Source organism: Trichoplax adhaerens, genomic scaffold, assembly GCF_000150275.1.
Source record: "Trichoplax adhaerens TRIADscaffold_12 genomic scaffold, whole genome shotgun sequence".
In the NCBI taxonomy this organism is placed as follows: domain Eukaryota; kingdom Metazoa; phylum Placozoa; class Uniplacotomia; order Trichoplacea; family Trichoplacidae; genus Trichoplax; species Trichoplax adhaerens.
In genome coordinates, this window is record NW_002060954.1 from 796,982 (window position 1) to 822,862 (window position 25,881).

The 25,881-nt window shown below is 32.1% G+C and overlaps 6 protein-coding genes across 6 annotated transcripts; 3 read left to right on the forward strand and 3 right to left on the reverse strand.

Moving 5' to 3' along the window:
- Positions 1–1,143: 1,143 nt before the first annotated feature.
- On the reverse strand, positions 1,144–2,795 carry TRIADDRAFT_59773 (uncharacterized protein; the record flags this gene model as incomplete). Its single annotated transcript, XM_002115855.1, has 4 exons — positions 1,144–1,247; positions 1,421–1,544; positions 1,753–1,805; positions 2,540–2,795. The coding sequence occupies 4 exons, from the start codon at positions 2,793–2,795 to the stop codon at positions 1,144–1,146; spliced, it is 537 nt and encodes a 178-aa protein (XP_002115891.1).
- A 1,129-nt stretch (positions 2,796–3,924) lies between these two features.
- Positions 3,925–5,057, forward strand: TRIADDRAFT_59774 (uncharacterized protein; the record flags this gene model as incomplete). Its single annotated transcript, XM_002115717.1, has 2 exons — positions 3,925–4,593; positions 4,890–5,057. 2 exons carry the CDS (start codon positions 3,925–3,927, stop codon positions 5,055–5,057), a joined length of 837 nt encoding a protein of 278 aa, XP_002115753.1.
- Positions 5,058–10,148: 5,091 nt separating this feature from the next.
- Positions 10,149–11,281, forward strand: TRIADDRAFT_59775 (uncharacterized protein; the record flags this gene model as incomplete). The annotated part of the gene is made up of 2 exons (XM_002115718.1): positions 10,149–10,316; positions 10,601–11,281. The coding sequence occupies 2 exons, from the start codon at positions 10,149–10,151 to the stop codon at positions 11,279–11,281; spliced, it is 849 nt and encodes a 282-aa protein (XP_002115754.1).
- Positions 11,282–12,590: 1,309 nt separating this feature from the next.
- TRIADDRAFT_59776 (uncharacterized protein) lies at positions 12,591–16,414 on the reverse strand (the record flags this gene model as incomplete). The annotated part of the gene is made up of 6 exons (XM_002115856.1): positions 12,591–12,745; positions 13,923–14,119; positions 14,296–14,375; positions 14,622–14,940; positions 15,267–15,314; positions 15,684–16,414. The coding sequence occupies 6 exons, from the start codon at positions 16,412–16,414 to the stop codon at positions 12,591–12,593; spliced, it is 1,530 nt and encodes a 509-aa protein (XP_002115892.1).
- A 2,266-nt stretch (positions 16,415–18,680) lies between these two features.
- TRIADDRAFT_59777 (uncharacterized protein) lies at positions 18,681–21,237 on the forward strand (the record flags this gene model as incomplete). The annotated part of the gene is made up of 2 exons (XM_002115719.1): positions 18,681–20,734; positions 21,135–21,237. 2 exons carry the CDS (start codon positions 18,681–18,683, stop codon positions 21,235–21,237), a joined length of 2,157 nt encoding a protein of 718 aa, XP_002115755.1.
- Positions 21,238–22,907: 1,670 nt separating this feature from the next.
- On the reverse strand, positions 22,908–23,796 carry TRIADDRAFT_59778 (uncharacterized protein; the record flags this gene model as incomplete). Its single annotated transcript, XM_002115857.1, has 4 exons — positions 22,908–23,042; positions 23,115–23,242; positions 23,330–23,468; positions 23,731–23,796. The coding sequence occupies 4 exons, from the start codon at positions 23,794–23,796 to the stop codon at positions 22,908–22,910; spliced, it is 468 nt and encodes a 155-aa protein (XP_002115893.1).
- Positions 23,797–25,881: the final 2,085 nt, after the last annotated feature.

Here is a 25,881-nt window from a genome sequence, read left to right on the forward strand (position 1 = left end):
TAACTTTGCTAAAAATTTAAACTTATAGCCTATTTTTGCAAATCGATTCTTCTATAGTTTAACGGAAAAAACCTACCTCAGTATCACCTCGATTACACAAAGGATAAAAAAAACATCGAAATTTATGATAGGCTAATACTGCGAACTATATTATAATATAATAGCATTTTATACTGCCGTAATAATTACGGTATACTATACTAATAATTACAATGTACTATCATAATATCTTACGGACGTAAAATAATTTATTGTGTGTTTGTATGTACTATTAGAAATACGATGATAGTTAGATATGTCATCTTTATTAAATAAGAAATTTATATGTCATAAAACCATTAATAGTAATTTTTAGTACGGTAAATCGTAAAACTAACTAGTACCTAAATACGAATTAATGGTGAGAATCGCAGTAGTGCAATATAAAGGATGCAATATATGAACATATGATATTATAGAACTGTAATAAAGTTGTAGATTTAATTGAAATCTTAATTTATGAATAAGGATCAGTCACAAATTTTTGTAGACAGTGGCTGTTATATGTTATAAATAATTGCCTTTCTCAGTTACGATTAATTATAATTATTATATCATGTAAATTACAAAAGGAGGTCTACTACAATATAGCAATCGCAATAATAGTTAAAATGATATGTACGTACAACGTTATTAATGGTGAGATCTTACTGTTTAGTATACACTTCTTACACATAAACGTATTGCATAATATAATAGTCTTATTATACACAATGAACAAGACATCAAGTAATCGCTTTTACGCTGATACCTTACTTTAAGTGCATATTTAAAAAGCATTAAAAACGAACCTTGTAGTACGAATATCAAAATTATAAAACCGGACGTTACGATCTAATGTGGGTTATCGAATTAAAAAAATAATACAGGAATTGAACTATGGTGCAGCACAGTATGTGAACATAAAACCCGTTTATATTTATAATCGTGAATTTATGATACAATGTTTAGTATAAAATTGCATATTTACCATTTATCACTGTCAACCTTTACAACGGATTCTAAACATACTAATGTAGCGTTTTAAATTTGATTAAAACAGGAACTACAATACCGACTATTTCATAAGTATATTAATTACCGCACTCGAGCGTATCGAGTACATTATGTTTTGTTACCAAACATAGCTGCATACATCCGTCTTTCAACCTGTTCGCCCACTTTTTCCTTGTTCCCTAGCCTTGATAAAGCTTTCTGTATATTATGATCTAGAGATACGTATACATATTACACGAATCTTTTTACGACGTCTGGTAAGAAAGTATACGGTATTCTGTATGATACAAGTAAATGTACTTATTTTGCTCAATAGTAAGACTAGCTACGTGAAATTTATGCAACGGGAATCGTGTATGATCAATTTAAAAATTCAGCAAATTACCATGCGGTTGCAGCGCAGATGCTTTTCGTAAGTCTTTTCCGGCTTTGTCTATATTTCCTATTTCTAAATATGCCAGACCTCTCCTATATATCGCTTTACAATTATTCGATTCCAGCATCAACGCCTAAAATATGGAATGAGCCTACTATAACCAACATTGACATACCATGTAAATTAAATTGTACACAGTAATCATTTAAGATCAAACATTTGCAATAACCATTTTACTTATTAGTAATTCAATATTGTAATAGATTCTACTGTACTTATGAGATTTATAATCAGTTGGCATTCTCATCCAGATTAAGTTAATATTTGTAATTACTGCAAACCTCGTCGCAATGAGAAATAGCTCTCTCCCATTTATTTTGCTTAATTAGACAAACTATAAAAGGAAATAAAATAGGTAAAAATTTTCTATAATACTGATCGAAAATTCAAATCAATCTTCAGCACAGATAATGCTTTATATAGCAATATTATGTCGGGAGATCAAATATAATCATTGTACATGCTATCTTAATTTATTAATTTATTCCCACTAATAGTGAGAGTTCCTACGTAGGAATGAATACTCTAGAATACCAGTGTTTTTAGCTGTCACTTATATAAGTATGTAGTAGTTAAATAACTTTACAGTCACCATTTGAAAGATATACTGGCGATAAGTTTACACCAAAAAATTGCACCTTGCTGCAAAGTTATATACTGTACGCAATCCAAGATTTATTCAATAACATACTGTAGTATGGTAGATTCTACTGGTGCAGTAGTATTATTTCTGCAGTAACAGTATACAGTACAGTACAGTACAAGGAACATGTCGTTTTGAAGCTTAGTTCTAGATTAGTCTATTTACCTTGAATAATTCACTGTTCATAATGGACAAACATTGCTGACAATCCCTAAACAACAGTGATAATCTAGTACTGTAATTTATGCCTTGACTTTCCAGTGCTACTCCGTATCCTACTCTATGTACATTGATCAATTACTTAAATGCATGTGAAACTGAATTTTACTACATTTCAATTTAACTGGCTGATCATATTCTCATATATTTTTACAGTCAACTGCATTATACAATGGCGAAATATACCATACATTAATATCATCAACCTGCTAAGTTGTTATGAAGACTTAATTTGATCGATTGAGCTTCCTCTTTGATCTGTTCTTCCTTGGAATTGGCTCTATGTTGCGCAGCGTTATCACCGACTAACATTCCTAGCTCTTTCATGGTAGACTTGGATAAGATGCCTTTAACACAGAGTAGAGCATGGTGGTAAGATCGAATTGCGCTAATGAAATCGCCGTTCTTAAAAGCATCATTGCCGGTATCCTTATGATCATTAGCAAGTTTGATTTTATCCATGATGGCCGTTGAAATATTTGCAGTTCTACTACTACAGTCAATTAGAATACTGTAATACGAATCGATTCAATGACAGTATACTGTACAGTACAGTGACAACATAACAGTCTTAATCAATTAAAATTACTGTACTGTATGTACCGTACGTTATTGGAGGGAAAGCGGGACTGGAAGTGGCTATTCAGCGTAACAAAGTGACTGTACTGTACAGTACTATACACTGTATACAGTACTGTAGGGTTAGGGTTAATTGTATCCAACTTTTGCCAGTACAGTACAGTACTACCTTGTACAATACTATACTGTACTGTAGATGGTAGAAGAAGATGTGGACTGATCATTCTTGGACAGACAGACGCTTTTGGCCTCATGTCGTCAAAATAGTGTGCCAAACACCTCATTATGATAGTACTGTACACCACAGTACTTTAGTATGGAGACGATCGATATTCAATTGACTGACTTTTTCGAAATTAAGTAATGTTATGTTGAATCTTATTATCTGTTACAATTTCTGCTTAGAAATAGTTCTATAAGATCGTAGATATTATTTAAATTAGTACTAGTGATTTAGAAAACAGACACGGAAGATCCATATACTAACTATAAGTAACCATTTTTCGATTTTGACCGCCTCATTTAGTAAGAAAAATCCGCCTGTCTAGTAGTCCATGGTACAGTACAGTACTGTACACAGAGAATCCACAAAGCAAGGTTAACGGTTATACAGTACTGTACTGTACTGTACTGTACAGTACTATACATTGTACAACGGTACAGTACTAGCACTGTACACTGTACCGAGAATTCACAAGTTAACGGTTATGCTGTATTGTAAACTACTATGCTGCTATTTAAAATTTTTGAAAATTAACTTGTCTATGATTCAATCAGTTCAGTGCTTACGAATACACATTCTTTCTTGTTAGATAGAGTAATCACAAACTATCCCATTTCAAGTAAATACGAAAGCATAGAATTCAGTCAGGACATCAGCATACTGTAGACGAACCTACGGTAGACAGTATAGTCAATTGGTGACACCGTGTAGACTACAGTACAGTACTTGATAATTCAATCATTAATTGTTGTTAGTAATTAATCTTACCCAATATCATAATTATTACCAATGAGAAATTCGGAGTATCGCACTTCATTTAGTAAATTAAATCAAAAAATAGTTCATAATTCTTACTTTGATAATTTAGTATATAGACGTAGTAGACGAAATTATGAAAGTAATCATGATCATTTAGTATTTTGTTGGGACGACGAAGATTACTGGAGTGAATGCAAGAGTACCAGTACTGCTAGTTGCGATGGTAACGACTCGGCGTCCACATCTTCTCGACATCAAGTAGCCGCAGTTAAAGATGAAAATATTATTAAGGATAACAAGGTACAACATAATGAATCTTCAAAATCGGTCAAATGTCAAGGGCTAAAAAATGAAAAGAATACCAATAAGACTAATCATGCGCAAGTTAAGAAGAAGAAGAAAGAGAATAATTTCAATCTTAGCCCCAACAAATCTCAATTGTCGAAAGAGCTTCCTACAAAAAGTGTGGCAACTCAAACTGTCAGTATTAAGGAAAGCATCCAGAAATGCTTACAAAAATCAACTTTTGCTAAAGAATCAACAAAAAGTTGTGCTAAAAAGGAAAAGAAAAATTCGGCTGGATCCAAGGTAGCTAACATGAAATTCTTACAAAAGAGGCCACTTGTAGCTTATGGTATCGGCTGGAAAGATGACTTATGTGGCTCTCGTAGGACATTTAATATCCAAGCTGATAATGGGGTAAGTAAAACAAAGTTATCTCGTAGCCTACGCAATACGCACCTTATAATAAAGAGATTTACCAGTTAAGAGCTGCATTTACACTATATAATAACAATATTACAAGCACACACTAAATAAAGAACAGCTTTTATATCATTAGTACGATAGATAACGCATTATTCAGAGATAAATATAAAAATTTAATTGCTGCGGTAATAAATAAAATATCATAAAATGTTACAACTTTCAATGATAGTATTATCTACTGCAGATTCATTTCTCATTCTGAGAATGTAAAATCTTACAAACTATAGGTATATAAAAGTGCTCGCAATGCATACGAGCGTCGAAAATATTCAAAACATCAAGCAAACTATCTTAGTGTAAACAAGGAAGAAAGTATTTCCAAGAATGACAAAAATCCTAATCTGTGGGATGCCTCGGCATGGAAAACTGAGTACCAGCGATGTTTTTCGGCTTAGATCACATAATTAATTATTGTTCATTTTCGAATTATAGTAATTTCAGTGATATCTTATACTGTTTGTATTATACGAGTATCAATTAACTCGAGGTGTGAGGTATAAGTTTCTATACTTCAATCTTACCAGCAAGATGTTGCTACTGTAAATTATAGTACAATATGCACGCACATCGTTATATCACTAAGCTACGGTACCTTTTCGTATACTTTTTCCATATGCAGTATATAATTAAATAATCAAATTCAGTTCCTAGCCACGATTTAAAGCTTTCGCGATAACATTACTAAAACGTAATAGTACTTGCTAAATTATATATATTATATATATATATTTATGCATATATACATACGCGACATGCGTGTATTTATACAACTAATAAAGTAAATCTTCATTTATGAGATCAAATTGACAGGTTTTTGCGATCAACTAGTCAACTTAATTGTACAGGCATTGCCCAACTCTTAATGAACTTCTGGTAAAAGATTACTAACTTGTAATAAGTAAAAATAAACATTATTTTTCTCTCTATTCCTGGTATTGATTATAGGTTATTTTCAAATTTAAATGGTTCTAAATACATAATTAGCGATTAGCGGATAAATTAATTACCAATCCTAAATGCACCAAACCATCGATTTATAATTTCTGTTAGTGTATGATTACGACAGACATGCAATGTATACGCCTCAAGACTATAACCGTTCTACGCAGATATTGCAGCTCTTTCACTAAAAAAGTTCATATACTAGAAGGGAAGAAGATAATAGCAAATAGATTGTGTTTGAGTATCTTCGTACGTATAGCCCTATCAGTCATATAGTGGATTAAAAAATTTTCATAATAGCAATAAGCGGTTATTAATAGTTCAGCAAGCTCTCCCTAATTTTATGCGCACACACACAAGAAGAGATAATTACAGTTTATTTTACTGCTGCGATTTATACATAATTACATAAAGCTTTAAATGTATTAAAGTTCTCAAGTTGTACAATGTTAACTAGAATAAAGCCAGTATATATTGATAATTAAATTTTAGTTTAAGTGTCGTTTTACGGTCAATAATTAATCGTAGCTGGTATAGAATGCTGTGATAGTGTTATATACTGTATTAGAGTAGAAATATCTATGTTATGATAATTTTGTTAGCCTATCCTTATTTTGTTAACTTCTAATTTGGATATACTGTGCTTTAATATAGCAATGGCTTTTTATGACAGTGACATATATATATATATATATATATACTGAAATTAATAGTTATATTAGGGAATGCGAATTATCTACTTACCTTTCGAATCATTGTAATTATAACTTACTTATGGTAGATTGTAAATTATCGTGGAAATGTCTCGTGATAGGACATATCGTAATCTGACTATTCTGTATTAGTCATCAGATGTCTATGTTCGTAAATACTGTTGTCTGCATTAGGGAGTAGTAGGTAAAATTAATGTCTTATTCAGTGAATGATTCCAAAGTAAATCGTACTAACTATGACTCATGAACTATTGAGGAAGAGCATATAAATGCAGTATATCGTGTAATAAAGTTAATTCTTAAACTTAATGTTTAGCGTAAAATACGAGGCGTCTAAGTCTTTGTGTAGTCTGCTAGTAGAGCGAACGTGTTCCTGATAGTGCAGATATCGTTCCTTAATACGTGGTTCAAGGAATTGACTTATTGATCGTATGTTACGTTATCTCGTTGCAAAACTGTTTTGTGATAAATGCCTATTCTAGTTTTGATTGCCGATATATGATAAGGTAGTTCGTAAAATGAGATTAACGTTTTAATTTGGAAAATTAATTGATTAATTTAGTCATATTATTTCGCAAGGTATTAGATTCACGCTGGAAAGAAATAGTTTTTTACGAAGTCATACGTGCTGATGATATAATTGTAACATACAAATTAATTAAATTGCTTTGCTTTCATGGAAATTAATAATATGAGTTTTCAATCTAAGAACGCTTTACTTAACGAACTAACAAGAATAAAACAAAAGGAATTGGTAAAATTTTTATTGCCTATATTCAAGCATCAAATATCGAACCATCAATTGTACATACATGAATATTACATATGTATAATTAATTATCCAATGAAGCGAATGCCATATAAGTTGTTAAGATACGTGCACACGGATTAGGTAAACTAAACTTAATCATTTTATTTTACGCTAAAAGGAAACGGTTGATTAAGCTCTAAAGCGATTGTTTTTAACTGTACTGCATAATTTACTGATGCTATAAGCATCCTCTGCTAATAAAGAAGACACAGATTAAATTACATTAACCTCACATACGAATAAATACTAGCATTGCTTCAATTAACTGTTATCCCTTTAATAAAATTAGTCTGCGTACAATTAAATCTGTAGTTAATCGACATCGCATTTGATACAGTATCAGCATCCTACTGTGTTGTTACATGAACACAATTGGAAAAAAATTACTTAAATTTTTACTAAAATGATGCACATCTATTAGACATAAATAAAAGTATAGAAATTTCAACTGAATTTGACTGAGAAAATACAATATCGTTAATGAGAGTAACCTACTTTCTTTCAAAATCTTGTTATTACCATTACATTGCTTCCATAAGCAGCGTAATGTGTTTCAAAGATATGCCAATACACTGTAAATACATGAACACCAATAGTAGTATTAATATTTGAAATAGGTAACAGGTAAAATATTAAATCGTAACATATTCGACATATACTCAGCCGAAATAAGTTAATTATTAGTAAATTTATTTATATGCGCAGATAATGAATAAATCGCGAAGGTTATGTGGAAAAGCAGTTAGTTTATGAGCATTCGCAGCAATAGTCAAATTGTCATTTTTCAACAAAATGCAAATCGTTACAACAGAAAATACGATTTCAGTTATTAATTTAAATTATGCAATTCTATTCTAATACTACACTTGGATCCAATACCTATTATTATAGATGATAAAATAGGTCACTAATATTCTACATTTCATTTAGAAAGTACTCTAGCTATGTATTAAATTTCATATTTCTGCATTAGTATATCATCACGTGTATAAATAAGTTGATTATTCTATCTAATCATGTTTATTTATCATAAAACAAGCTTAGCTGGTTGCTGCATCACTGCATAGTCAACTCTAGTCCTTAGCTTATACCCGCAGAGGTAACTCTATCCATGTAATAAGTTATATCCAATTACCGCATCATAACACGATGTTACGTTGCAGAAGTAAAGAATGGTAACAATTAATTACAGATCATACTTTCTAATTTATGTAATAGCCGCAAATACAAGTAAATCGATTTCAATTACGATATTGTTAGAGACTCATCTGTCTCCATATGCATCCAGCTGTGATAATTCCGTCGACGCCGTAATCGGACGGTTCTCTGCTAATGTTTTATTTTCTTAATCTAAATATTATATATCGATCCTGGCTGTGATTACAAGTAAGAATGATACATTTTCTTTCCCATGCTCGAGACAAATAGAACTTGTATATAAACTAACAACTTTAACCTTTAATGCAATAAGTTATAGATCTATTTAACTTATTTTACGTCAGAATGATGTCATTTTAGTTCTCTTGTAATAATAATTCTATGATTGTAATTGGTAATATTGACTTCAAATCCTAATTAATGGTATCAATTTTTGAGTATGTACTTTTGTATTTTTTATTATTTTATTGATCATGATATAGCATATTTACTTGAGATCAATAATAGTCAAAAGACAAGATATCTTGAGTCATACACTATACGTATACGATTTTATAATCATTAGTACTATTTCATAATTAAATTTAGATATACTGTATTTCGAGGTAAAAAATTTGAAGTCATAGAGCTACATTTAAAAATAAATGTTTAATGTTTTATTAGTAGAATTAACCAAAAATATCTCCCTAGAAATAAAATTATTTACCAGAAAGACGATAGAATGGTATTTTCGGAAATAGTCAAGATATTGTCAGATATAATAAGGAAATTCCCATATGCTTTTATCGCGCAGGGGGTCCCTAACTGATCTGATTAGTAAGATCTGAAGTTGTCTCTAAATTAAACGAAATGCAGATATGAAAGATAGCTATTTCGAGCAATTTTTAACTATAAAAGTTAACCGATTTAAATTTGATTGCTTTAGTAAAGGTAAAATGAAATTAAAAGAAGAGATAACTAACCAACATAACAGTTTTAACTCTGCTCATAATTTACATGTACGAAAATAGATGCAAGTATAATTTACAAAAAATGTCTGCTTATTTTGTCTGATTCTGTCCTTGTAATTTTTATAATACTACTTCAGCTTTTCACTATTACGGGATATAATTTGTGCGCATATTTTATTGATTACCACGCCCGTTCAGCAACTACAACATAAAATCTGTTGTCTGATATTACAATGTAGTTTAGATGATGAGATTAATATTTTAATGTTTTCTTTATGCAAAACTAAATATTTTAATAAATTAGATGGTTAAAACTCTGGTCACGAAATTATCAAGAAAGTACTGCAATTTATGTTTTGAGAAATAATCGGTAGTATATAAAAATTCAAGTAGCGTTGTTAAATTGATTTAAAATAAATAGACAAGTGAGCAAGGAGGGGGGCGATCATCGTGTCGCGTCGATGTTAATGCGGCTATGTTATTAATATTGACCGTCTGGAATGTGACCGAAGATAAATATATCAACAAGCGACATTAAAGTAGACTGTCCCTAACGTAACTATTCTGTTTATACTACATTAATAGGGTAATAATATTATTAATTAACATTCAGTAAATTAGCCACGAATGGGATTTATCTCATCTCTATACCCGTTATTATTGTTAGGAGATGGCGCTACCTCCTACGGTATGTTATTAATCACTACAGTATAAATCCAATCAGATAAGCTGAAAAGCCTTTTTATGCCAGTACCTATCCAGCCATAACTATCATACGCGTATATCGAAGTATAACTTATAAAAATTACGTGATATTTGGTTCCAACAGTCACTTGATTACTTATTGTAACCAATAAGAAAAGATCATTTAATTAAAATACACTCAAGACTACTGAGTTGAAAAGGGAAAAAATGAAGATCATTCGTGTTTCATTATGGCTTCCATTACTGACTGTTCTTGGGCTAAGTGATCATATTAGTGCTATGTTTCATGGTGGTGACATTATCCATGACGGACAGTCTAATTCGGCTAATACAGACATGGTGCATAGAGTGACACCTGTCAGACAGCCAACAAAGGTTAGTAAGTTAAAAGGCAATAACTTATCGATATTTACTATTCATCTACGGTATGACTATTAATCATCTAGATTGTATCGTCAAGCTTATTGGGATCTTGATTCTACCTAAAATATTAGTGTTGAATAAGTTGTTCTCGTTATTTATGAGAAGATTTTACCGATTTCTTAATATCCATTCAATTTTACATGCTAACCACAGATGACTCTTGATTGAAATGATATTATTTTAAATCGATATCGATATCATTAAAAAGTATATAATTTATCTTGATGTTTTCATAGGTAGTACACGATGTAAAAATTCGATCAGCAGACAAAGTTTACCTCTACAGCAAGATTAATTCTTGTACCAGGCCTAATGCTAGTGTACTGGCTACTTGTGGTATCGACTATCGGGTGCCAACTACTGTATTATTTCATAATATACTGCAAGTGAAGAATTATTTAGCCCAGATGGCCCGCCGGAATATGATTGTCTACAATAGCAAGTGCGCTTCTATTGTTACGAAAATCAAATGCAAAACATTGCTACCAAGATGTTCCGAGGATTATACGACAGTTTATTTAAACGACATACAGGAAGAATGTAATCAAGCCGCGATATGGTGTCAAAATGCCACTAATTTCCCCCACGTTAATATTTGCAAACAGAATCGTAGTGTTTATAGCTTTAATCAATGTATTAAACCGCCATTATCTTTCGATAATCCATCACTATGCAATCAACCTATGCTACCGTCTTATAGTACCATTCCACAATGGCTGCTACCAAATTTAAAGCTAAGTTCATCAAGATTAAATGAGAATTTACGACTCTTATTATCTTTAAATGGTGCCAAAAATGGATGTATTGACAAAACTATTATGACGATGTGCCAATCCATTCCACATTGCTCTACCGACGGTACCCATTTATTAACAACCCTATCTGAGAGTCAATGCGAAGCAACAGTTAAGTGGTAGGTAATCGCTATTAGATATCGCACTTATAAATGATGACAACTGTGTTGTTTCCTAGCTCGTCATGATTGATTATAATATTAAATTGCCCATATCAGAGCCATTTATACCGTTTGTAAGTAATTAGTTTTCATTGATAGTTACTTCAAACAATATTGTTTGAGTTTGTCAAGGCAATCGATAAAATTGTCTGATACCTAATAAGGCGAGATATAGAAAGCGATTTTTAGCTAAAACATATGTCTAACAAGTATTAATTAATGGCTTGTAAGAGTTATGTAATCATAGCTGACTGCAGTCTTATTAGAATATTAATTTGAAACTGCGAAACCGACTAATACTATAGAAAAATTCATTGACTTGCTACCTTATTGAGAATCCTAATCTGGAACTCTTCAGAACTGTATGGGATGGTCGATTAATTGATTGATAGCTTATCTACCATTAGAATTTTTAATAATTTTAAAAGAAAATCTTTTCTAAATACCCGATTGTTGGGCTATGTAACTCAGAGTCTATAGTCGAATCCTTCCTTAGTGTAAAATATGAGTACTTAATAAATAGTTTTGTTGATCGTTTAGTCGCGAAATACTTTTTGATCTTACTCGAATTAAAATTTGTAGGTTTTTTTAAGTTTCACTAAATCGTTTCGTTTTCATATTAACAAGAAGCTGATCTAGCATAAAAGCAAATCGTATAGGGTTATAAATCCTACGTGCTGATAGGCGAATTCTCTTGTTAATTCTGATAGTTTACTTGAGATTACATTCTCAAATAGAATTAACTATTGCTATATAATTTTGAAATGGGAGAAACATCAGTAACTTTCAGTCGTTATATTCCTCATAACCAGCGATTATAGTTCCTTGTTGCTAACTAAGGAAAATTCTGATTATTTTTCTACAGCATAATCACTACATCATTAACTAATGTTAGATTTCTTTTATTTAGTCTGTAATAATCGTACACTAATAATGAGCAACCACAACTGAATATACTCTAATTAATATAAAATTAACTTTATAGATTGAAACTTGTTCATAATCATGTCATCAACAGAAATAGATCGATCTCGCATACTTGTTTTCCGTAAATTTTAGAATTCATATACGTAAATTGTTCATGCTAATCGCAGTGATTAATCACTTTGATGTACGATTTTACAAGTGAATGTTAATGTTAGATTTTGACGAAATTGTTATTATATTTAAATTCTTAGCCTGCCGAAACAATCTAGAACAGTGGTGGATGTCATGATGAGTTGTAAAGTTTTTTCCAATGTCAATGTTAATACAACACTTATCTCTACAAGTCAGTTCGCAACAACAATAAAAGCTACAACCTCGACAATTTCAACAACTCTTACTACAGTTGCTAGCACTGCTATTCCTTCTAAAGTGGCTAATACCGCTGTAGAAATTATTACGCCAGGAGTAGGTGCCAACAATATGGTTTCAGGATCGTATTCTACATCAAGTAATGGTTCATACAACGTTAGATCGTCTCCTATATTTAGTTTTATCGTAGCTATTTCGATTTCCATTTTAATGTGCCATAGATTACTATAAATGAAAGGAGTTTGATTCTATTGTAAGGTATGAATTATTGTGATATAAACATTCGTAAACGAATTTGAATATTCGTTGAATTTATGTAGGGTGGCACGATATTATGATACTCATGGTGCCAGCATTAAATACCTCCTCTTTTCATAATAGAATGGTGCAACATTATTTGATAAGAGCTTGACAGTAACAATTCGTGATATTTGGTTATTATTCTAGAGTTGTTAGAATTAATAATGCTAACACAAGTGCCATTTTCTAAATACAGTACCAGTACCTGTTAATCACCATAATTTTATTCGCAACTTTCATTTTTCTGTATAACGATGCAATCAATTTAGATGTAGAAATATTATGTTGTAACTCCATTTTATAAATTATCCTTAATTAATTATATCCTTATCTGTAATCTACTTACTCATGTTCATTGTATTGTTTCAAGTTGAGATAGAAATACTGTAATTATACAATTTTAATATAGGCTACTATCAGGTGGTTCTCAATCGTAAACAACGTTTTCTTATGCATTTAAACTTATCCAATGTTGTTTACAATGTTTCTTTTCGGTCTATTCAGCTTTATAAAGGCACAATTTTAAAATTCGCCCTTGCATTTTGTCGATATTGTTTTTATAACTGGTTATCTTCGATTACTTTATGGAATCCTTCATGACTAATGCACAGGTGAAATAAAATTATAATAAATGTATATGCATTGATTTTATATAGTCAAGATAGAAGCTATCTTTTTGTAGATATAACATTTAGATCAAAAAATATGTATTCGGCCTAGATTAAGGTGTGCGTAGTAGAAAAGTAATACTGACTGATTTCAATATAATTTGCGAAGAGATTGCGGAGGTATATAAAGTGATAAAGTTAGCTATATTTTTTTGGCGCATATCCATACATTATCCTCATCCGTAGGGAAATGCCATGATTGGTCATTAGTTTGGACTACTGTATCGTAAACAGGACAGTTCTGTAATAAAAAATAAAGGTAGAAATAATTACATTAAAATATCACATCAATTAAGATAATTGGATAGCATAGCTCTTTGATTATGTTGTAAGTTTTACTTGCCGTCAAGATAAGTTTCTTTCCTTTTCGGAAGCGTTCAACGCGAACTTGGTGTCCGCGCAACCATTGCAAAAAGTCTTTCAAGAGCGTCAGACTGAAGCCCTTCTTAAAATCTCGAAATTGATCATCTGATATTAACTTAACATTCATTCCACCATGTACGGCGGCATATAAAAAGTACACATCATCGCTATGGCTATCCAAGAACAGAGAAATCAAAATTCATTTATAGATTATAAGATATTGTTAAAATCGCATTATTGAGCATCAACTAAATATAGCATAAGAGTACATTAAACGATTATTTATGACTTCATCAGGCAGATATAGTAATCTTTAATAGAAATATATAACTGAATATCTATTGCATACTTGTTTGGACACAAGAATACTCGGCAACTGGAAAAGATACTATCAATCATGGCTTTATACTTGGTAGACTTGTTTGACTCCTTTAAAAGATGAATTCTTGCAATTAGCAGTATTTCTTTGCCGAGTGCCCTGTAATGTCGTATCACTTTCAGGATCTGTTAAACAACAAATTTCTAAATTTCAAACTTCACAGCATTTTATAATCCACTATAGTACCACTAATCAACAAAAGCTGGTGAAGTTATTAGAAAACTAAACTATCTTGTTTTTCCTTGAGTACTTTTTATTCCTCGTAACAATTAGAATAGACATGTTTCACAAATTACCTTCAAAGGATCAAAAGAATTACGACCATGGGCTATGTTCAGTCCATCAATAACGATATCTACTTTACGAGTAGGATGGAGCCATTGACAGAAATCTTTGAAAGGATCTTGACTATATTTTACGAGCACCTTCTGATCAGGGGAGCCGTAAGCAATTTTACCGCTATAATCTGACATTATTGCATTACTGTCACCCTTATATTTCTTAAAGATTTCACCACTGGATATTGATTGCGATATAACTTCTCGCAAGCGTTCTTGTCGGTCGGATGTTAGTTCGATAGATTCTAGTTGCGCTTTGCAAGATTTGCAGTAACCACTAAATGTCAACAATAGATATGATCAGTACAACAGTTGCAACAGTATCGATGTAAAATCGACTTGATTTTACGCCTATTAAGATGATAAAGTTAGTGCATCACTGTTTCATAATTGTGCATGTAAATCGACATGATAAAAATTTTACTACATTACTAAGTAAGGGTATGCTATTACTGTATGTTACAGCAGCCAATCTGTCAATATTAAAATATTTCATAATAATAATAATTGTGCCAAACATTTTATTATTGTAAATTCTGATATACTACATGTGAATAAATAAAAATATTTTAAAGTCAATCATTTAAGCAAACATTGCTATACCTGTGCGTAATCGCTGTATGGCGTATTTCCCAATTGCTCGTAGGATGACTAGAGAAGATAGATAATTTTAAAAAAGATTAAAGAAAGTAACAATTACTGTTTGCAAGTTCTAGTGATAGAGTGTTATAAGCTACACAAAAGAGTCCAATCTGATGTGATTCAAGTTGTCTGATGCTATTGCTTTTAATCACCTTCTAAACCATTTCAATATAGAAGGTTTGAGATGCGAACCTATACGCAAACCTTCTCTCCGAAATATTTCATAGATATGTTGAGCTAATTTAAATATTTCTGTTGAATCTTGGCTAATTGAATTGCAAAAACAATATAAATGAACGAAAAATTGAAGGACAATTTTTACATGCCATATTGTATGATCGATGTTATTATGACATCGAGCGAGATTTGTTTACTGACCTTCTTGCACACATTTCAATGATATCACAATAGATATTATCATCAGGGAATAAATATAATTTATCTGGATTCTTGATTTCATTTAATAAGTCAAAGACTAGTTGATGTTGATTGTCTAATGCAGCTGCAGAAATTAATGGACTATAGTTTCGGGCTTTACCATATATACCTTTGGATTGCATTTCTCTGAGTAAGTTTAAAGCTGTTACCCAATTGTTCATTTTGGAATATCCACTTGCTAAAGTGCTATATGTCGTAGCATCAAAAGCTACATTTTGTAGTCTTATTTTTTTTTCACATTGAATCATTTTATCGAATAAGTTATACCTGATTACTAAATACAGATACGAATTAAACGTACCGATATCTAGAGTGACCGATTGGTTAATAGATTGATCCATTAATTCAATAGCTTCATTAATAGTATCCTGTTTACAACACCATGCCATTCGCTTACGGTAGTAATGAGGTTTAGTATCGTCATCAGGATCGTACGGGATTTTCCATTTTTTCCGATGTAACTTTAAACAGTCGATCGTGAAGTTTTGTTTCGATTTTTTATTTATATTTTGATCGAATATCAATAAATGATGATCATAACGATGAGACCATAAATGGATGAACTGAGATGTTGTAGCGATAATACGTTGTGGATAAAGAGAAGGCGAAGATCGAAGAATTGAGTATCGCCGCGTAGCATAATTTAGGTAATATAATCCACGAGCATTCATAATTTGAATGTTGATATTCTTCTAAAGTGGTTGCAATGGAAAAGCAGGCAATTAACGAAAGGCCAACTTTGTAGTGCTGGAACAAAAATAGGTTCTTGAATAAACTAGCAACAAGTTGTCAAGTGTAATTTCCACGATGTATTCTAAAATAATTGTACACGTACACATATACACGCCTGTGTGCATCGATGATATTTCTATCTACTGATGCTACTGCACATTAGTGTACAACGAACCGTATAAAACAATAACACAAAGACCTTGCCATACTACCGATCATTACTGTTGGATATTTTTGAAATTTATGCACAATAAATAGATTCTTGTTTATTCGTCTATTTGCCGATTTAACTGCTATTGCTGCCAAAGTCGTGGTTCGTGGCTTTAAGTATGGAAAGGCTTTATTGACAAGCAAATCAGATACTTCGTGATGATAACAAAATTGCAGTAATATTAGAGCAGAGTTTCCAGGGTGATTCTAGCTCCAACTATCACCATCACATCACCATGTGTAGCTATTCATACCTGAGCAATTTTTGTATTAGAATTTTGTGACAGATTTTCATCCGCTAATCCCCAATATACTGTACAGTACTGTAATGTAATATAGTGTCTGCTTCAGGGTGCCGTATGCACATGTACAAATTGTACAGTACAGTATGGTGTTTTAAAATTAAGCTCAAAAAGGCGCCAGAGTTCAGGATCTACAGTACAGTACAGTACTGTACTGTACACTGTACTATACTGTACTGTACATTGTGCTATTTACAATATTATGTGGAACTAGCATACCGGCAACGACTAAACTCCATGGTTACAATCTTGAATTGAGCACAGGAAGGTGAAATTCATTGCAACGATTATTTTGGACATTATAAGAGTAAGATGAGCATTAGTTGTCTTAGTTACATTATAAAAGTAAGATGAGCATTATTTGTCTTAGTTACATGTAGCTCTTTATCAGGTAATAGCATGAGTGAAGCGTATTGTATTCAAGAAAAAAAACAACTACGAGTAAATTAGTTGATTTGTCGATCCAAATAGCCCTAACCACTGCACGTACTGTCATAACACTGATCAAAGATACAATTTATCACTGGTGATACAGCTCCAGAAGTACGGTAGTTTATTCATAATACATATAGTAGAATATAACATTATCATTAATGAAACATAATTCTATAATATATCACAATGATGATATTTAAGTCTCAAGTTGCCGTAAAAGCACATTATGAAGTAAAGTATTGTTACGGTGTTGCCTTGCCGTTAGGATAGTTTAATAAGTACAGTAGTGCTGTAGCTAATATGGAAAATATCCATATTTGTAGATAAGTAATGCTTTAACGTGGATGTTGTTTCTGATAGTTCATTACATAGTTGATATTGATTGCTATTGTGTGATAGACAGTAGTAACATCATTCAAGTTCTAGTTGATGATAGTTGAATTAGACGACCTACTGTACGTGCTTAGATTAAGATTACTGTAAGTATGAGTAAGAGATTCGAAACATTTAATGATAGAAAAGCTATATAAGGAACATATCAGTTCGAGATGTTTCTCCTAGTGAAATAATAGTAATAATAATACTGTTGTTGTTTACAAATTAGACGTTTCCTATATAGATGGGAATATTTGAGTTGAGTGGTATGGTGAAAAGTTGAGATGTATCTTTGCTAATAAAAGTTTTATCTTTACCGTAATTTGCTGTGTGTGCTTAACGTTAAGTAAATGGGCGTTTAAGTCAGTAGCTACTTATAATAAACTTTTACTGTACGTTACCTTATTGCAGAGTTGAAATTGTGACAAATATGGTATAATACAGTAAGTCCACGAATTTTAAAAAATTAAATATACTGTATTTAGATTATCTGGTGATGTATATATAGGAATGGCCGTAACATAATAGCTTGATCGTAGTGTCTACATCAAAATAATCATGCACGCATGTAATCAATTCTTTTAAATCGCTTATACTGTACATTAAGTTGTAATACTTTAATATTTTTAGGGAATATCTTGTAGCGAATTTTATTTCTATCGATATTGCAATTGTTTTGAAGAAATGGACGACTGAAATACGTATACAAGTACAAGCTTACAGAGCAGAATTTTACCCTCCAGAATATTTTCTCTGGAAGATTGGTTGCTATGGTCTGGGATTTGATTTTGCAATTCAAGCACGAGCCCATAGGTGGTAATTTCAAAAACGCTATTATTATCCTGGATAATATCGTACACCAGGTTACATTTAGTACGTCATGATGGAGGAAAGCTTATTTTCCTTAGAAATATTAATAGATTGTATCGAAAATCTACAAGTCCATTGTGCTTTGCCGGCTATATCCTTTCGATTTCTTGATTTTCCAATTAACACCATTTACCAACTTGATCCTCAAGCTGTTGACGAATTAAAGCAACAATATTCATCAGATCAACTAAATTCATCATTTCTACCACGAGATATTGAACAAAAAGTTCGAAATTACGATGGTAGCTACACCATCAATCGAGGTAAATCGTGCTTATTTAAAATGAATTTAAAAGATTTACGTGAGTATTTATCCAGCACACCTTTATGTCTCATGATCATTGATGTTTGGCAAAAAGTTCCGAAATTGGTTGGTAGCATTTTGATATCACTAAATCATTGCATGGAAAAGATCTATGCCAAAACTAGTAGATTGGATATTAATATCCCAGTTATTATAGGAGAGAAAGGTACTTTTCCAATACATAATCTAATGGGAGCTAAAATAGGAATGATGTCGTTAAAGTACAAACTATTAAGTATGGGGCAATCTCTACTACCTCATGTTACTGATAATCTGTCAACTGTAAATCAACAACAGCAGTCTCTACTTCAAGCGGAAGTAAGTAAAACTGTAAATGCTTTAATAAATGGACCTAATGATGAGCATGATAAAGAGCAAAGCCTACCTGTCAAGTCATCGAAAAAAACTGTCGAAACGCAGACTGAAGTTAAGAAATCAAAACTCAGAAAAGAAAATGAATTACTCTTATACAAAGAATTTACTCAAGAAGATAGAAATATTCCACAAAATATATCCGCAAATATATTTTGTCCGGTACCGTTATATTATAATAGTTTATCTGATGATCAAGGATTAAAAGTAGGGACTTGCAGATATCAAGGTGAGAGTTCCGACGGCAGTGATTATGTCCCTGAAATTTTAGAGGTAGATACTTCGCCGGATTCTATTAAATCCCAGATGCATAAATTTCAAAATCAAGACAAAACTATTCCGGTCAAGGGCACTGATTCCCGACAAGTGCATTCACGAAGTTTATCTGTTTCTTCTAAGGCTCAACTTAGGAGCAAACTTAATGAATTTCCAATATTGAATGCTCTATTAAGTGAAATTTTAGATCTTGTTAAAGAAGTTGATGTCGCCGACGATGAAGACAATTCAGAAACTAATTCCAGTTTGATTCCACATAGTTCCAATGAAACAAATGAAATAACTTTACATCATAATAAGGACAAATACACTTCAAAAAAGGGTTCAACTTTGAAATTTCGATCTACTAAAACGCAGCGATTAAGATTTGCAAAAATAAAAGAAAAAAAACGAGTTGATAAGATTTCAAACGATGTTGGCGATCGTATTGTAAATAATAATATAAAAGATGCAAAGGTTGATCCTAAGGCGCGTAGTGAATTGCATTCTAATGTTATAGAAGAAATAAATACCGATAAAATGGACAGCTCTAGCCTAAATAAAAATTACTCTAGCTCTGAAAATGGTGTAGATAATAATGCAACTGTATCATTTACCGAAAATCATACCGGAAATTCAGGGAGATTACAACCCGAAAAGGATAATAGCACTATGGAGGAAGGAGACATTAATAACATAGAGGTATTATCACGAAATGATCCTGGTTTTACATCAGATTTTCAAGATGATGGAGTAAATTCAGTATCAAGTAAAAACTGGAATTCACTTCCTGATATGCATGGCCTTGTGAAAACAACTGAAACGGTAGAAGAACCAGATCTTAAATCATACCACGAATCATGTTCTCCTGTAGAAGGCCAGAGCTCATCCGATGTACAATGTGAAGAGCCGAACTTGAGGCCTTATAGTGATGCAAAATCGTTAGCATACTCATATGTCCAAGATTTTTTGAAAGCAGAAGAGAACAAAGAACCACCAGTAGCAAGGAAGGAAAGTTTAAATACGAGTAAACAAGTAGATAGCAAGAGTTCATCTGCTTCTGATTCCAAGCAACAAAGCTTATTGTCAGAACACGAAGATAGCTCGCACGGTGATCCCAGTCTAAGAAATAACGAGTAAGTAATTTTTAGATTATTTGGAATAGTTCTTTCTTTTCATACTATAAGTCGAGTATATTCAACCTATAATAAGTTGCTAGCTATAAAAATCATGTATGACATAAAAGCAAGATAGATGTAAAATAGTAAAAATTTAACAGCATAATACATACCGTAGTGTTTATGTAGACGATCAGTCCGAGAATTCGTAGCCCACAAGTATAAACTTAGATTGGCAAATAATTAAATGTCAACTTCTGTATTGATGTTATAAATATATATTGTAAAAATGAGTGAACCAATGTACAATAGCACTTGTAGATAGCTGCGTGTACTGTAAATGCCGATAAAACTATTTTATTGCGATTCGGAGAGTTTATGATTTTGATTAATGTATATTTTCTTTCTGTATTAAAAGTGGGGACAGATCAGACGATGAATATTCACAAGATTTTGAGGAAGAAAGATCAGACGAGGAAGAAAGCTATCCTAGCGATTTTGAATCTTTCGACGAGAATTAGCATTTGTGAACTATAAACATATGATGCTATGTAGTCATGTAGTCATGTATTCGGGAGATATACTGAAAGTTAATTGCGCTATTCAATGACCATGATATTAGCTATCTTTTGCTGGAATTCTTAACATTTCTAGTTACTATACTTAAGTGTATTGTAAATAAATAATATGTCAAATTTATTTTGCGAATATTACATGTATATTGGATTAAATTGAAAATGGATATGATGATATTATCTATAGCAGCAATGAATAGCTGTTTAAGTTTTTCTAGGAATAGCAGTAAAGCGACGATACTTATCGTACATAATCATCGTTTCTTCTATTTCGAATCTAATTGTATGCTATACTGTAATGGACTACTTTAATAAATATAATATAAATATCCTGTCTAAAGTAGCTGCTTATTTATCTTTGATAATAAACTGATTTTCTACGGTGTTATCATCTTACATTCATAGATATAGCATCTACAAGTGATAACATGGATGATTCGTCTTAACTTTCTAATAATTGATTTTACTCAATAACTAAAATTAATACAACAATATTTATAGATATGGATGTCTACCGACTAATTCTAGATAATAATTATATAGTAATATAATTCGAGATAACTGGACTATAGTATTTCAATTCGTATAATTTAATATTGATCAGAATTGTAATCACAGTGGATCGTGCAATCAACTAAATCTCCATTACTATGTACATGTATTAATATGACAGTGATAACGTAAAGTAAAAAGTACATGTAGTGTATGGTACCCGAAGTATCACGAGCGAAGGTTCGACTAGTACCTATTACGGTACAACATACAGTATAATTTACTGTAGCAAACTATAAATACAGTGATTCCTACTGCAAGTATTTTAATTGTAATTGTCATATACTGTAAGTTAATAATCGTTCATTAAATTAGAATTAGGCTTCCTATTTTTAATGATAGTTCGTACTGAGACAGGAGGCTAATTTTAAAATTTTTATCCGGTAAATTCTGTTAAATTAATACATTTAATAAAGTATAAGCGACTAGGAATTAATAAGGAGATGAGCCTATTACCGTAAACGATAATACTTATTTCCTAGTTCCAACCATCTTCATTTTGAAGATTTGATTGTTTACTACATTTGTAATGACGCTTTGATAGGATTTACATTTAGAAAAAGCAACTGATAAGAATAAAACGTTCTTAAAGGACAATATGTAAGCCGACAGTTTCGAATTGTTGCTATATTACTGTAGCTCTTTCGTAAGGCTGCTGCTATGCAGTCGTACGCTTAAATACGTAATTATAAGGATTTCCCGTTTAAAGATTTCAATCTTTTCATGACACAGCAAGATAGGTATTTAAATACGTATTCGCTTTATTAATTACCTGATAGAATCGTAGTTAAACTATTTGTACTATTTGTACCATAAATACAGTTGACATTTGTGCGATGATGAAAATTTTCATTATTTTTCTATAGAAATCTCCCTATAAAAACATGACGCTTGTTATCGATTGATAGTCCGTGAGATTCACAAAGATAATATCAGCAAATTTAGCATTCGGTCATTGCTAGAATCTTATTTACAATATTCAGGCTAATCAGGCAGGCGGTGATGAATGTTTTTTAGAATGTGCATAAGATACAATTTCTTAAGCTATTTAAAATTCTATGCTATTAGAATCCAAGAAGTAGTAGCCATTTGGTAATAGGCTTTACATGTTTGCCTTTGATAAAGATTTGGCTATTTACTTCATTTATTTGAATCTGTACATCTTCTCCCAATAAGCGCTTTAAACCTTCTTTAACAGCCTTGAAAATATAAATGTAATGATATGATCAACAAGTATCTTCAAGCTAACTCATAAAGCACACGATACTTACATGTAAATCTCCTTCAATCTTTCTAATGATAGTCAGGTGTAAGGTGCGCCCTTTTCTAATCTCGCTATATACTGGGATATTATTCGTTTTGGAACGATTGATACGAAAGGGTAAAGGAGGAGGTGAATCTAGTAGAATGAAGTTACATGAGTTATGATATCAAGAAGGCTGTTTAAATCTCTAATTTTTAAGTGTGTAATGCAGTCATACTCTACCTAGTGGAGGCATCCATCCACTTATGGAATCAATTTGGCGTAAAGGGATATGGGGATAAACATTGTAATTTATTTGATGATAAGCCTTTCGGTCACGTTTTTGGTCAGCTGGAGCCAGATTTTCAATTTGTCTAGACCACTGCAATGATATCAATTTTCAGTATTAATATGTGCAGAACAGCAAACAATAACAATAAAAAATTGCATGGATAGGATAGCTTTCACATTATACCATACGAGTATTTGTCAGTATGCTCACGCTGTAAATAGCTCTTGCAAACTGCTGTACTGTACTGTGCTATAAAAAACATACAGCTAGATAACTTGTAGTTTATTTATTGTATGCTTTAGCAAGAAGTGATACCTTGCAATGGAAAAGCTTTATGTTTAGTGGTACTTACAATAGATCCATAAGCTAATAGACGAGTTCGTGAACGGCATAGCGACGAAGCTAAGATAGGGAACATGGTGTAGTGGCAGCTTTTAGAGATCCGTCCGTGAATGAGCTTCAGCCTCCAAAGCCTCAAACTACTCAAACTAGTGTTGTACGTACTAGTACGCTTCAAACGATCAACGGACGCATTTAGTGTCGTACGATCTTGAAATTCTTGACCGAGCTGACAGTGGTAGTACTGTGACACTTATGTTGTTACAGCGCATGTGTTTTAATACTGTATGAAGGACTGAGAGGTTTCAGACGGACGGATTATTTTAGATTTAATTAAATTAAATAGATTTAATGCGAAATGAGGCCCAATGTCACAGGACTGTACTGTACAGTGTACAGTACAGTACAGACTACAGTGCATGTGTTTTAATACTGTATGACGGACTGAAAGGTCTCAGACGAGCGGATTATTTTTTTACAGTAGATTAAAACACACGCGCTGTACTGTAGTCTGTACTGTACTGTACTGTACAGTACATCCAGTACAGTACTGTGACATTGGGCCTCATTTCGTCTTAAATCTACTTAATACTGTATGACGGACTGAAAGGTATCAGACGGACGGATTATTTTAGATTAAATAGATTTAAGACGAAATTGGGCCCAATGTCACAGTACAGTACAGTACAGTACAGACTACAGTACTGTACAGTGCATATGTTTTAATACAGTACAGTATGACGGACTGAAAGATCACAGACGGACAGATTATTTTGGATTAAATACTGTAGATTTAGATTTAAAACGAAATGAGGCCCAATGTCACAGTACTGTACTGTACAGTACAGTACAGTACAGACTACAGTACCGTATTTAGTATTTGAGCCTCTAACTGTGCTGTACAGTGTACAGTGTACAGTGTATAGTACAGTACAGTAAGACTAAACGTGACTGGTGGGTTAACGGGGGCGCCATCGAAGTATCTTAGCATTTGACTTTCTTTGAGCGGATTAATTCGTTGGCGCTTGAATCTATAGTTTATCGTATCCATCTGAACATAAAGATCCATTTTGTAAGTTGAAGAAGTAGAAATTAGTTTTATGTTGGCAATTAAAAGTATTTGTAGTTTCGTTAAGACTTTATTTTTTAAGATTTTGGGTCTCAAATTTTATGATGATCGACAATGCGTGATAAATTTTCGTGTTTTCTTTGTATGTATGATCAAGGAATAAAGATGTATCAAGTTGCTGTTTAGTTAGTTATTTAGTACAGTAGACTATCAGTAGCTAGTAGATAATGCATTCCACTAGTGAAACAGTATTATTGATTATTGTAATTTTACGTATAGTTCAGCGCTGACCAGTTGATAAAAGGGAAGAAATTCTAAATTTGAGGGGTTATAATAGTGACATTCATTGATGCTCGATTGTAATATCATTCAAGTTTGAGTTGCACATCACGATGGAGTAATCAGTCATTTATACGTTTGTGAAATACGGTCGAACTCTTTGTACACATAGGAGTAATAAAATGACAAAATTTCCGTATAAATTAGAATTATTAGCGTAAGACGAAATGCTCGGTTTTACGGTAGTTTGCCGCTACATCTATACCTTAGACATAGCACTACACTATAATAATTCATAATGGATTAATTATTAATAATTTGATGGTGAGAAATGTTGTAGCTAAATTTGTAATCACTACCACAGATTATCATGTACAGATAGAATACGAATTTACTACCTGTGGTCATTAGAATTTTTAGTGAATACGAGCTCTAGGGCAGCCGCCTTGCTAGGCTCGCTTAGTCGCTTTTATTATCGCTATTTATTTGGTGCAAAAGGGTCTAACTAACTAATAGCAAATAGCGCGAAATCCATGGATTGCCAAATGTTCCTTTAGTAATCCATGATTAGGTGCGCGGTTGGGTGTATCAATTATTAATTTTCTCACAGTCACTACGAAAATGTCGTGCGGGTTTATTAAATTACTTTTACTGCTATTGGTCATCCTAAAGTACTCAGCTATGCGTATATTAGTCAATGATACGGACTGTGATTTTTACTTGGAATCCCACATTTTAACCCGTATTAATGCACTGTAATATCAGAGATAGAGTAGTTAAAAACATTTGTATCATAATTATCAACCAGGCGAGGGA